This window comes from Ranitomeya imitator, chromosome 9 (genome assembly GCF_032444005.1).
Source record: "Ranitomeya imitator isolate aRanImi1 chromosome 9, aRanImi1.pri, whole genome shotgun sequence".
Lineage (NCBI taxonomy): Eukaryota > Metazoa > Chordata > Amphibia > Anura > Dendrobatidae > Ranitomeya > Ranitomeya imitator.
The window spans coordinates 136,854,002-136,869,224 of NC_091290.1; the positions used below are offsets into that span (position 1 = coordinate 136,854,002).

Consider the following 15,223-nt stretch of genomic DNA (forward strand, 5'->3'; position numbering starts at 1 on the left):
CAAATATAACACTCACCCCCAATATTAGCTGTCAGTGAATAGAATCAATGGATGTATCCAAATATTACATTCACCCCCAATATTAGCTGTCAGTGAATGGAATCAATGGAGGTACCCAAATATTACACTCACCCCCAATATTAGCTGTCAGTGAATAGAATCAATGGATGTACCCAAATATTACATTCACCCCCAATATTAGCTGTCAGTGAATAGAATCAATGGATGTATCCAAATATTACATTCACCCCCAATATTAGCTGTCAGTGAATGGAATCAATGGATGTATCCAAATATTACATTCACCCCCAATATTAGCTGTCAGTGAATGGAATCAATGGAGGTACCCAAATATTACACTCACCCCCAATATTAGCTGTCAGTGAATAGAATCAATGGATGTACCCAAATATTACACTCACCCCCAATATTAGCTGTCAGTGAATAGAATCAATGGATGTACCCAAATATTACATTCACCCCCAATATTAGCTGTCAGTGAATGGAATCAATGGATGTACCCAAGTATTAAATTCACCCCCAATATTAGCTGTCAGTGAATGGAATCAATGGATGTACCCAAATATTACATTCACCCCCAATATTAGCTGTCAGTGAATAGAATCAATGGATGTATCCAAATATTACATTCACCCCCAATATTAGCTGTCAGTGAATGGAATCAATGGATGTATCCAAGTATTAAATTCACCCCCAATATTAGCTGTCAGTGAATGGAATCAATGGATGTATCCAAATATCACATTCACCCCCAATATTAGCTGTCAGTGAATGGAATCAATGGATGTATCCAAATATTACATTCACCCCCAATATTAGCTGTCAGTGAATGGAATCAATGGATGTATCCAAATATCACATTCACCCCCAATATTAGCTGTCAGTGAATAGAATCTATGGATGTACCCAAATATTACACTCACCCCCAATATTAGCTGTCAGTGAATGGAATCAGTGGAGGTATCCAAATATTACACTCACCCCCAATATTAGCTGTCAGTGAATGGAATCAATGGATGTATCCAAATATCACATTCACCCCCAATATTAGCTGTCAGTGAATGGAATCAATGGATGTATCCAAGTATTAAATTCACCCCCAATATTAGCTGTCAGTGAATGGAATCAATGGATGTATCCAAATATCACATTCACCCCCAATATTAGCTGTCAGTGAATGGAATCAATGGATGTATCCAAATATCACATTCACCCCCAATATTAGCTGTCAGTGAATGGAATCAGTGGATGTATCCAAATATCACATTCACCCCCAATATTAGCTGTCAGTGAATGGAATCAATGGATGTATCCAAATATTACATTCACCCCCAATATTAGCTGTCAGTGAATGGAATCAATGGATGTATCCAAATATCACATTCACCCCCAATATTAGCTGTCAGTGAATGGAATCAATGGATGTATCCAAATATCACATTCACCCCCAATATTAGCTGTCAGTGAATGGAATCAGTGGATGTATCCAAATATCACATTCACCCCCAATATTAGCTGTCAGTGAATGGAATCAATGGATGTATCCAAATATTACATTCACCCCCAATATTAGCTGTCAGTGAATGGAATCAATGGATGTATCCAAATATCACATTCACCCCCAATATTAGCTGTCAGTGAATGGAATCAGTGGATGTATCCAAATATCACATTCACCCCCAATATTAGCTGTCAGTGAATGGAATCAATGGATGTATCCAAATATTACATTCACCCCCAATATTAGCTGTCAGTGAATGGAATCAATGGATGTATCCAAATATTACATTCACCCCCAATATTAGCTGTCAGTGAATGGAATCAATGGAGGTACCCAAATATTACATTCACCCCCAATATTAGCTGTCAGTGAATGGAATCAATGGATGTATCCAAATATTACATTCACCCCCAATATTAGCTGTCAGTGAATGGAATCAATGGATGTATCCAAATATCACATTCACCCCCAATATTAGCTGTCAGTGAATGGCATCAATGGATGTATCCAAATATTACATTCACCCCCAATATTAGCTGTCAGTGAATGGAATCAATGGAGGTACCCAAATATTACATTCACCCCCAATATTAGCTGTCAGTGAATGGAATCAATGGATGTATCCAAGTATTACATTCACCCCCAATATTAGCTGTCAGTGAATGGAATCAATGGATGTATCCAAATATCACATTCACCCCCAATATTAGCTGTCAGTGAATGGAATCAATGGATGTATCCAAATATCACATTCACCCCCAATATTAGCTGTCAGTGAATGGAATCAATGGATGTATCCAAATATTACACTCACCCCCAATATTAGCTGTCAGTGAATGGAATCAATGGAGGTACCCAAATATTACATTCACCCCCAATATTAGCTGTCAGTGAATGGAATCAATGGATGTACCCAAATATTACACTCACCCCCAATATTAGCTGTCAGTGAATGGAATCAATGGAGGTACCCAAATATTACACTCACCCCCAATATTAGCTGTCAGTGAATGGAATCAATGGATGTATCCAAATATTACACTCACCCCCAATATTAGCTGTCAGTGAATGGAATCAATGGAGGTACCCAAATATTACACTCACCCCCAATATTAGCTGTCAGTGAATGGAATCAATCGATGTATCCAAATATTACACTCACCCCCAATATTAGCTGTCAGTGAATGGAATCAATGGATGTATCCAAATATTACACTCACCCCCAATATTAGCTGTCAGTGAATGGAATCAATGGAGGTACCCAAATATTACATTCACCCCCAATATTAGCTGTCAGTGAATGGAATCAATGGATGTATCCAAATATTACATTCACCCCCAATATTAGCTGTCAGTGAATGGAATCAATGGCTGTATCCAAATATCACATTCACCCCCAATATTAGCTGTCAGTGAATAGAATCAATGGATGTATCCAAATATTACATTCACCCCCAATATTAGCTGTCAGTGAATGGAATCAATGGATGTATCCAAATATTACACTCACCCCCAATATTAGCTGTCAGTGAATGGAATCAATGGATGTACCCAAATATTACACTCACCCCCAATATTAGCTGTCAGTGAATGGAATCAATGGATGTACCCAAATATTACTCTCACCCCCAATATTAACTGTCAGTGAATGGAATCAATGGATGTATCCAAATATTACATTCACCCCCAATATTAGCTGTCAGTGAATGGAATCAATGGATGTATCCAAATATTACATTCACCCCCAATATTAGCTGTCAGTGAATGGAATCAATGGCTGTATCCAAATATCACATTCACCCCCAATATTAGCTGTCAGTGAATAGAATCAATGGATGTATCCAAATATTACATTCACCCCCAATATTAGCTGTCAGTGAATGGAATCAATGGATGTATCCAAATATTACATTCACCCCCAATATTAGCTGTCAGTGAATGGAATCAATGGATGTATCCAAATATCACATTCACCCCCAATATTAGCTGTCAGTGAATGGAATCAATGGATGTATCCAAATATTACATTCACCCCCAATATTAGCTGTCAGTGAATGGAATCAATGGATGTATCCAAATATCACATTCACCCCCAATATTAGCTGTCAGTGAATGGAATCAATGGATGTATCCAAATATTACATTCACCCCCAATATTAGCTGTCAGTGAATGGAATCAATGGATGTACCCAAATATTACACTCACCCCCAATATTAGCTGTCAGTGAATGGAATCAATGGATGTACCCAAATATTACATTCACCCCCAATATTAGCTGTCAGTGAATAGAATCAATGGATGTACCCAAATATTACACTCACCCCCAATATTAGCTGTCAGTGAATGGAATCAATGGATGTACCCAAATATTACATTCACCCCCAATATTAGCTGTCAGTGAATGGAATCAATGGATGTACCCAAATATTACATTCACCCCCAATATTAACTGTCAGTGAATGGAATCAATGGATGTACCCAAATATTACATTCACCCCCAATATTAGCTGTCAGTGAATGGAATCAATGGATGTATCCAAATATTACATTCACCCCCAATATTAGCTGTCAGTGAATGGAATCAATGGATGTATCCAAATATCACATTCACCCCCAATATTAACTGTCAGTGAATGGAATCAATGGATGTACCCAAATATTACATTCACCCCCAATATTAGCTGTCAGTGAATGGAATCAATGGATGTATCCAAATATTACATTCACCCCCAATATTAGCTGTCAGTGAATGGAATCAATGGATGTACCCAAATATTACATTCACCCCCAATATTAGCTGTCAGTGAATGGAATCAATGGATGTATCCAAATATTACATTCACCCCCAATATTAGCTGTCAGTGAATGGAATCAATGGATGTATCCAAATATTACATTCACCCCCAATATTAGCTGTCAGTGAATGGAATCAATGGATGTATCCAAATATCACATTCACCCCCAATATTAACTGTCAGTGAATGGAATCAATGGATATAACAATCACCATGAAATATCTTTACTTTTCATTACTCACAATGACTAGATTCCCTCTTTTGGACCCAGCCTGATCTCTTCACCCATCCAGGTGCCATCAGCCTCACCCTCCCACCCCTCACTGCCAGGATACACTGTATCCCAATGGTTGGATGTATCCTCTTCCCCTGGATACATTCTATCTGTTTAGTAAACATGTAAATGTTGAGCTCTGTGCTGATGAGTGCAGGGGATCAGGGAAGGGAAATACTGGGCACTACTGCTTAATACAGGGATTTAGTACACTATATAAAGGTGGTGATTGCCGGAGGCGTCTACCTAATGCACAGCCTCACAATCTGGGGCTATGCTGTGATGAAATGCACCTTGTAAAGCCATTGGCTCTGGTCACCAGCCTCTATCCAATGCTTAACTGATGATGCTGCTGATCTATTTGGGAAGTTGGCTGGCTCTCAACGAGAAGCCTCTTCTCAAAGGCTGTTTCACAGTGCAAATATGCACAGAGCAGCCTCGGTGTATGTGTAATAGAAGCTCCAGTCCCTGGTAAAGCTGCAAAATGGATCCCAAATCTCAAGTCACCCTGTCCCTGCTGCTGTCCCAGGTAAGGGCTCTGCTCCTCCAGTGCTTTCCTATATTGTGCTGCTGCATACAATGTCTTTGCTTTTCTTCCTCTTCTTCCCATTGATGCCTGTTCTGTGTGTGGATGGCAAGGTGTGAATAGTAAGCACAGGCAGGGGGATATGAGTGAGGGGCTGATTTTTTTAGGGGATTTTTGGGTATTGTCCAGGCTGGATCCTCCCTACCTTCTCTTTAAAGTTGATGGGTGCTGTTTTTTTTCTTTTTTTTGAGGGGTCATGCAGCACCCCACCCTCCTGGCTGGATTTGGAGATGAAACCCCCTTTCCAGGCTCTTAGGATACATTGCAGTGGAATCCCCCCCAAGTGGGGGGCTTGGTCTGATGTAGCTTGCAAGTTGGCAGCGTGGAATTTGGAGGGGCATTTGGTCACCCCCCTCCCAGTGAACATGCAGTGTGGTTATTTAATGTCTGGATTGCTGAGCCTGTGGATTGCAAGGACACCATTTCTACAGAAGTTTGCATTGGGAAGACTATCAGCATCACTGGAGACCCCTGGAGATGCCATCATGTATTTTGCAATGGCAATTGTGTTTTATATGTTGCACCCCTGACAAAGTAGCTTGTAGCTTTTTGTGCCTGCTCCCTGCTCAGAATATTGTATATCTCCCCCCTCCTCACTGCAGCAGTGAGAAAAGACCCCCATACCCCAGCATAACAGCTGAGCCTCCTCCATTCAAGGCATGGCACGGCTGCTGCTGTCAGTCACAGCACAAGATCTCTGCCTTCCATCCAACATCTACAGCCTATTCCTGTGGAATAAAATGCAGTCATCATCCCAGCCTTCCAAGTACTCAATTCTTTTGGGGTTTTTTTGGGAGGGGGTTGCAAAAATTCTGGCATCTCTTATTTACAGACCCCCCCCCCCCTAAATCATCCTGCAGGTTGAATTGCTAAGCAACCCCTGCTGCATTCCCAACACGTTTTGCTTTAAAGTGGAAGTTTGTATCGTTAGAATGTACAGAATGGAGTGCAAGCTCCTGGGCCCAATATAAGGATTGTGGGGTAAAATAGATTACAAGCTCCTGGGCCCAATATAAGGACTGTGGGGTAAAATAGATTGCAAGCTCCTGGGCCCAATATAAGGACTGTGGGGTAAAATAGATTGCAAGCTCCTGGGCCCAATATAAGGACTGTGGGGTAAAATAGATTACAAGCTCCTGGGCCCAATATAAGGACTGTGGGGTAAAATAGATTGCAAGCTCCTGGGCCCAATATAAGGACTGTGGGGTAAAATAGATTGCAAGCTCCTGGGCCCAATATAAGGACTGTGGGGTAAAATAGATTGCAAGCTCCTGGGCCCAATATAAGGACTGTGGGGTAAAATAGATTGCAAGCTCCTGGGCCCAATATGAGGATTGTGGGGTAAAATAGATTGCAAGCTCCTGGGCCCAATATAAGGACTGTGGGGTAAAACAGATTGCAAGCTCCTGGGCCCAATATAAGGATTGTGGGGTAAAATAGATTGCAAGCTTCTGGGCCCAAATTAAAGGATTGTGGGGTAAAATAGATTGCAAGCTCCTGGGCCCAATATTAGGATTGTGGGGTAAAATAGATTGCAAGCTCCTGGGCCCAATATAAGGACTGCGGGGTAAAATAGATTGCAAGCTCCTGGGCCCAATATAAGGACTGTGGGGTAAAATAGATTACAAGCTCCTGGGCCCAATATAAGGACTGTGGGGTAAAATAGATTACAAGCTCCTGGGCCCAATATAAGGACTGTGTGGTAAAATAGATTGCAAGCTCCTGGGCCCAATATAAGGACTGTGGGGTAAAATAGATTACAAGCTCCTGGGCCCAATATAAGGACTGTGGGGTAAAATAGATTACAAACTCCTGGGCCCAATATAAGGACTGTGGGGTAAAATAGATTACAAGCTCCTGGGCCCAATATAAGGACTGTGGGGTAAAATAGATTACAAGCTCCTGGGCCCAATATAAGGACTGTGGGGTAAAATAGATTGCAAGCTCCTGGGCCCAATATAAGGATTGTGGGGTAAAATAGATTGCAAGCTCCTGGGCCCAATATAAGGACTGTGGGGTAAAATAGATTACAAGCTCCTGGGCCCAATATAAGGACTGTGGGGTAAAATAGATTACAAGCTCCTGGGCCCAATATAAGGACTGTGGGGTAAAATAGATTGCAAGCTCCTGGGCCCAATATAAGGACTGTGGGGTAAAATAGATTACAAGCTCCTGGGCCCAATATAAGGACTGTGGGGTAAAATAGATTACAAGCTCCTGGGCCCAATATAAGGACTGTGGGGTAAAATAGATTACAAGCTCCTGGGCCCAATATAAGGACTGTGGGGTAAAATAGATTACAAGCTCCTGGGCCCAATATGAGGACTGTGGGGTAAAATAGATTACAAGCTCCTGGGCCCAATATAAGGATTGTGGGGTAAAATAGATTACAAGCTCCTGGGCCCAATATAAGGACTGTGGGGTAAAATAGATTACAAGCTCCTGGGCCCAATATAAGGACTGTGGGGTAAAATAGATTACAAGCTCCTGGGCCCAATATAAGGACTGTGGGGTAAAATAGATTACAAGCTCCTGGGCCCAATATAAGGACTGTGGGGTAAAATAGATTACAAGCTCCTGGGCCCAATATAAGGACTGTGGGGTAAAATAGATTACAAGCTCCTGGGCCCAATATAAGGACTGTGGGGTAAAATAGATTGCAAGCTCCTGGGCCCAATATAAGGACTGTGGGGTAAAATAGATTACAAGCTCCTGGGCCCAATATAAGGACTGTGGGGTAAAATAGATTGCAAGCTCCTGGGCCCAATATAAGGACTGTGGGGTAAAATAGATTGCAAGCTCCTGGGCCCAATATAAGGACTGTGGGGTAAAATAGATTACAAGCTCCTGGGCCCAATATAAGGACTGTGGGGTAAAATAGATTACAAGCTCCTGGGCCCAATATAAGGACTGTGGGGTAAAATAGATTACAAGCTCCTGGGCCCAATATAAGGACTGTGGGGTAAAATAGATTGCAAGCTCCTGGGCCCAATATAAGGACTGTGGGGTAAAATAGATTGCAAGCTCCTGGGCCCAATATAAGGACTGTGGGGTAAAATAGATTGCAAGCTCCTGGGCCCAATATAAGGACTGTGGGGTAAAATAGATTACAAGCTCCTGGGCCCAATATAAGGACTGTGGGGTAAAATAGATTGCAAGCTCCTGGGCCCAATATAAGGACTGTGGGGTAAAATAGATTGCAAGCTCCTGGGCCCAATATAAGGACTGTGGGGTAAAATAGATTACAAGCTCCTGGGCCCAATATAAGGACTGTGGGGTAAAATAGATTACAAGCTCCTGGGCCCAATATAAGGACTGTGGGGTAAAATAGATTACAAGCTCCTGGGCCCAATATAAGGACTGTGGGGTAAAATAGATTGCAAGCTCCTGGGCCCAATATAAGGACTGTGGGGTAAAATAGATTGCAAGCTCCTGGGCCCAATATAAGGACTGTGGGGTAAAATAGATTACAAGCTCCTGGGCCCAATATAAGGACTGTGGGGTAAAATAGATTGCAAGCTCCTGGGCCCAATATAAGGACTGTGGGGTAAAATAGATTGCAAGCTCCTGGGCCCAATATAAGGACTGTGGGGTAAAATAGATTCCAAGCTCCTGGGCCCAATATAAGGACTGTGGGGTAAAATAGATTACAAGCTCCTGGGCCCAATATAAGGATTGTGGGGTAAAATAGATTCCAAGCTCCTGGGCCCAAATATAAGGACTGTGGGGTAAAATAGATTGCAAGCTCCTGGGCCCAATATAAGGACTGTGGGGTAAAATAGATTGCAAGCTCCTGGGCCCAATATAAGGACTGTGGGGTAAAATAGATTACAAGCTCCTGGGCCCAATATAAGGACTGTGGGGTAAAATAGATTACAAGCTCCTGGGCCCAATATAAGGACTGTGGGGTAAAATAGATTACAAGCTCCTGGGCCCAATATAAGGACTGTGGGGTAAAATAGATTGCAAGCTCCTGGGCCCAATATAAGGACTGTGGGGTAAAATAGATTGCAAGCTCCTGGGCCCAATATAAGGACTGTGGGGTAAAATAGATTGCAAGCTCCTATGGCCAGATAATACATGTACTAAACCTCATTGGGTTGGGAGGAGGGGGATCTGTTCGGAGGCCGATTTGGCTGGAGAAGGGTTAAGTGCAGCTCAGCACTGGAGACGGCATTGAAAATAAGTGGAGATTTACAGATGAGAGAAATATGGAGCAGTCGGGTAACTGAGATTAATATTTATTGCTGGGAGCAGTAATGAAAACCATCAGATGAGCAATAAGGAAGCCCAGGAGGGGCTCACATACAGCACACAGGGGGCAGACGATGGGCCCCCGAGCTCCTGTTTGTAGGGAGGGTGATATCAGGAGATACAGAGGATTTCTCAGATACCTGACTGTATACACCCACCTTATCTGTAGTGTTCGGTGTGTTCACTATCGGCAATGTAAGAGAGAGATGGAATCATGTAGGCGGACATAACATCACAATAGAAGGAGGAAAAGGATGATACATAGTGTCGAACTTCCCAAACATTCTCCGTGGCTGCTACAATCATCGTGTAGTTATATAGGTGCATAACATGTCACGCGTTGCTCCGACGAGCTTTCGCCTAGATGCAGGTAGTTGTCCCTTTTAGTGTTCCCTGTCATATTGGACAAGACATTTTTTGCAGCTGCCGAGCCACTAGACCTTATCAGCATCCAACATTTGCGTTGCCTCTCCAGTCCTGGATAGGCAACATATGTGATCCATAAGGATTTTGATTGACACTTAAGAGTTACAGTCTAGTCACTAAAGAGTTAACTCTTACCACTCCTCGGGAGAGATGTCTTCTACTCTCCTCTCGGTGCCCAAGCTCCATCCCAAAAAGTTCTTTATTTATCACAAATGTGCGCAGCAGAGGTGAATTTCGGCTCCGAATGTCGGCTGCTTTGTGTCGGAGGATGCAGCAGTCCTGTGCAAAAATCAAAGCTCTGCTATGCCCGATTTCAGCTCTGCTATATCGGTACATTGCCTTGCATGCACTTTTGGAATAGTAACCCATTCACAACTCTTCTTCTAGATGCTACTATGTGGCTCATGTGTGTTCTACTTTGTGAGGTCGGTCTTTGGGGTTCGCCATAAATTAGGATATTGAACAAGAAACCTCTTCGGGCTACAGATCCTCGTTAAGTAGCAGATCCAAGGAGATATTGTGGAGTTACATGGCTTGGATACGTGGAAGGTGGCATCTTCAGGAGTCACAGATACCTCTTCAGGCTGCAGATCCCCGTTACGTAGCAGATCCCAGGAGATATTATGGAATTACATGGCTTGGATACGGGGAAGTTGGCATCTTCAGGAGTCACAGATCAGATTTGATGGTGTCATGGCAGCATATATGGTGATGTCATGAGGATATGTACCCCATACTGGTATCTACCCATCACCGACCATGCCTAGGTGATACCCTAGGACTTTGCTATGAGTGCTAACATCTCACAGTTTAGTCTCTCTTCCTATATTATTTAGACTAAAGAGGTACAGGTAGATTTGGGTTAAACCTATTGGCCAAGGAACTGTCGCATTGAGAGCAGATACCTGGTACACAGTGATGGTCATCCAAAGTAGCAACATTCATGGTGCCCATCACTGGTACATTGGTTGTAGAAGCCCAAAATGTCTATAAGATGTCATCAATGCAATGATATTTTGAGTTTGATAGTCACCACTGTCATCTACCGGTGAGGAACAATCGTAGATGTAGAGTTCGTCCTGGGGCACCTTTGAAAAGGTCACCTACTGGTATTTCCACCATGTCAGCTTGGTTTTCTAGGTGCCTCCTCAATGTCTACATCTCTTTCAACTTCCACATGGGGTTTGTACCTACCATAGGTTGACAGGAGTCACTGTCAAGAGTTTTTCTACTCGGCGTGTCACAAGTGGGTCCTGGGAGATCTGTGGTTAGAAAATGACTACGTATTGTGAATCGCAGATCTTCCATTTATCCGGTGTGTTTGTGTTTCATATTAAATGGATTCCATTTATTTTGGTGCTGAAGAGGTTAATGACTCTTTCTATGCTGGTTAGCAAGTTGCAGGGCTATCTCACCAGCTGTTCCTGACCTGGTCATTTCCTTTCCCTATAAAATCTGGTCATACCCCCTCTTCCTTGCCAGTGGCAGCTTTGCTTTCTAGCTCTTTGGAGTAGCTGTGCTGAGTTGGAGATCGTTGTTGCTGCTGGAGAATGTTGCGTGCTGTTTTTGTGTGTATGCTTTCCTCATTGTCCTATTCCTGTTTGATTTGTGCTTTCCTACCTTACTCTATATACCTCTCTACCTTTGGTGAGTGTTTGTATGTTAGTTGCTTTTTGTTATCCCTGTTTGTCTTACGTGTTTATACACTAGCATTTCTGTCCTAGACCTCCTAGGGTAGGGGAGGGGACAGCTTGTAGTATAACAGCAGAACAGTAAGGCTGGTGGCCCAAACCTCCTCACCATCAGAGGTACCTTTAGTGCAGGGATAGTTACTATTTTTTTCCACCATGCAATCTTGGTTTTCTAGATGTCTCTTCGATATCTACATCTCTTTCAATTTGCACATGAGGTTTGTACCCATCGTAGGTTGGTGAGCGTGAGTACCAAGAGTTGGATAGATACAGCTTCCATCATGTCCTCACATCTTAGTATATAGTCATTGGACAAGCAGGTGTTGGGACTTGGTGAGGACTCATTGGTTCTTCTGTCTGCCTGTGCTTATATCCTAATTTAGTTAATTTGATGGTTTGTGCCATTGGTTTGGAATTCAGTCCAGCCATTGGCAGTAGAATTGACACCACTGTTATTAAAAAAAAATTACCATTGCCTTCACATATACAGCCGACTATTTCCAACGCTTGCCATTAGAGCGGGCTGCTCAATCGTAGATAAGATGCCTGTGCTTTGTAGGGAGGCCAGCGAAACATGTGCTATTGATGACGCCTATGGGCACGAGCGAACTTTACACCGGTGAGTAATAGTTGCCTAGTTGGCACACAATTACTGTGGCATAATGGGCACGGACAGTGTTCTCCAGAGTGGATTAATGTGTGATTTATGTCTGCTAGTAATGAACACTGAAGAGCGGAAACCAAGTGAATTACTGGAAGCTCCGATTACTGCACCCGCATCTGTATCCACATTAATGCACCTTGGTATAGGAGGGTATCACTGTACCGGCCCCTGAGAGACGCACTCTCCATATTACCAGTGCATTAGCCGTCCGGTAGCCGGGAGATTTGAGGTTTGGCTTCTTTCACATGGATTTCATTTCACATAAAAGATGATGATGTTGTATTACTAGGACACTCATAATAGACATTTATTACCTACGTGAATGATAAATGTACGACTGCTGGGGCTCCACTGATTACAGGAATGAGGGTCCTAAGTTTCTCATCTCTCCTCAGTTTCTTACTTAATGCAGTTAAGGGGAGTTTGAGCGGAGGTGGAGCATGTGCGGTGCCACTTCACCCAAAGTCCATGGCATTGATGGAGGAAGAGCCATGAACATTGAATGGATGGTAGCATCCACCTCTGACCATTGAGTGGAGCAGCAGGTTCCACATGTGACCATTTAGTGGAGCGGCAGGGCACATGTTACTATAGAATGTATTCGTAGGGCAAGTGTGACCATTGAATGGAGCGGCAGGGCATGTGTGACTATTGAATGGAGTTATAGGGCAAGTGTGACCATTGAGGAGAGGGTCACGACACGTGAGACCATTGAATGGAGGAGCAGGGCCCATGTGTGACCATTGAGCGGAGCGTCAGGACAAGTGTGACCAATGAATAGAATCGCTGGGCATGAGTGGTGACCATTGAATGGAATCCATGGGCATGTGAGACCATTGAGTGGAGCGGAAGGAAACGCGTGTGACCATTGAGGGGAGCAACAGGGCACGTGTGACCATATAATCTAGCGTCAGGGCCCATGTGTAACCATTGAGTGGAGCGGCAGGGCACACGTGTGACCATTGAGTGGAGCGGCAGGGCACACGTGTGACCATTGAGTGGAGCGGCAGGGCACACGTGTGACCATTGAGTGGAGCGGCAGGGCACACGTGTGACCATTGAGTGGAGCGGCAGGGCACGTGTGACCATTGAATGGAGCGGCAGGGTACGTGTGACCATTGAGTGGAGCGGCAGGATACGTGTGACCATTGAATGGAGCGGCAGGGTACGTGTGACCATTGAGTGGAGCGGCAGGGTACGTGTGACCATTGAGTGGAGCGGCAGGGTACGTGTGACCATTGAGTGGAGCGGCAGGGTACGTGTGACCATTGAGTGCAGCGGCAGGGTACGTGTGACCATTGAGTGGAGCCGCAGGTCACATGTGATCGTTGAATGAAGTAGTAGGGTGCATGTGTGACCATTGAATGGAGATACAGGGTACATGTGTGACCTTTGAGTGGAGCGGCAAGGACCATGTGTGACCATTGAGTGGATTGGCAGGGCCCAAGTGTGACCACTGGATGGAGCAGCGGGACACATGGGAAACCATTGTATGAAGCAGTAGAGCATATTTGACCAATGAATGAAGCAATAGGATACATGTGTGACCGTTGCATGGAGCTACAGGGCGCAGAGCACATGTGTAACCTCTGCACCATTCAAAATGCTCTCTACTTGTGGTGGTACTGTTAGTGACCACCATTACATTATTCAGGGGCCCCAGTGACCAGTCATATATCATGTGTCTTACAGGATAACCCCTTTAAGTTTCCCTTTTATGATATGAATCATTCATCTCGAAAAATCAACCTCAGATTCAGGTAACCTAGCACCATAAAAAAGTCACTTGACAATATGGAAGACATTTGTTCCTTCAGTCATCTATAGCCAGATATAGGATTATTATTACAATCTCTCCCCCCAGCTGCTCTGGGGCACCAATATAAAATGTAAGCTGGTCCCTCCACTTATCATATATTATTTCTAATACTGGTGTCTCTCAGGCATCAACCTTGGGCATGACTAATAGCGGTTCACACATTCTTCAACGTCAATTAAGTCATCATGGCTTGTGGATGGTCCAATGGTTTGTTGTTTGTGGCTTCTCAAGAAAACATTGGATCTTTAAGTCATTCCACTAGTTCCTGGAAAACTGTTGGGTTTATGCTAATTTCCTTGCGGGTTTTGGTAACCCCAATGATGCCAATAGGATCTAATGCCTCTTGATGCCTCTTGAAGAGGAGTCAACTTCTCAAAATGGTGGTGTCTATAGTCATATGATTCACTGCTTTCTCTTGAGTTCAGGTTTTTTAAGAAGACCATGTTTTTGGTCAACAGTCCATGAACCAACTTGCCCTAGACTTCTGGGATGATTGGTATGACCACTTTAGCTAATTGGCTGGCACAAAGTCTAGTTGGACTGTTGTGCCCGTTCTTAAGACAGTGGTCCATTTATCTGCTCTTTCCATTAATGCGATACTGGGCAATCTCGATAATTGCTGATGAGGCTCATGGTAGAATCCGTCCGTCTGTGCTTTGTTTGTCACCATGGCAGTGCCAGTCAATTAAAACTTGGCTTCTAGATGAATAATCCCGAGGGCGGCTACTGAGTAATTTACAAGCTGGCGACAAGAGTTCGGACTGTCCGTACATGTTGACAGATATCTGAGGACATCTTCATCCCACTTCTCTATCACACTGGACTCTCATCAGCCTGAGTGCTACTGAGTATCGCTGAGCGGACTGTTAATAGTGAGGCCGATAGGTGGCTTTAATTCTCAGAAGTGGATTATTAATTCTTATGTTTATTAAGAGATGGAAAAAGGCATCATATTAAGTGTTCCTCTGGTGCTGCCATTACTACAACACAGAGGATAACTGATAGTCCACCTGGCATATCTGGGCTTTCAATTCTCAGCACAAAGTAATGATAGTCCAGAGTAGAGAGACAAAGACCCAGTCACACTTACCGTAAAGCGACAAAGACTGACCCCACTTCTTTTAGAGAAAGACCTGCCCAGACTTACTATAGAGAGACAAATATTCACCCAAACTTATCATAGAGAAGCAA

General features: G+C 43.5%; 1 protein-coding gene across 1 annotated transcript in view; it reads left to right on the forward strand.

Annotated features, from left to right (window-relative positions):
• The first annotated feature begins 4,934 nt into the window (after positions 1-4,934).
• CDH13 (cadherin 13) overlaps positions 4,935-15,223 on the forward strand; it is a 667,269-nt gene continuing 656,980 nt past the window's right edge. The window contains exon 1 of the mRNA XM_069739177.1: positions 4,935-5,121. Coding sequence (XP_069595278.1) covers positions 5,077-5,121 — 45 coding nt within the window. The 5' untranslated portion in view covers positions 4,935-5,076. The remainder of the gene's footprint in view (positions 5,122-15,223) is intronic.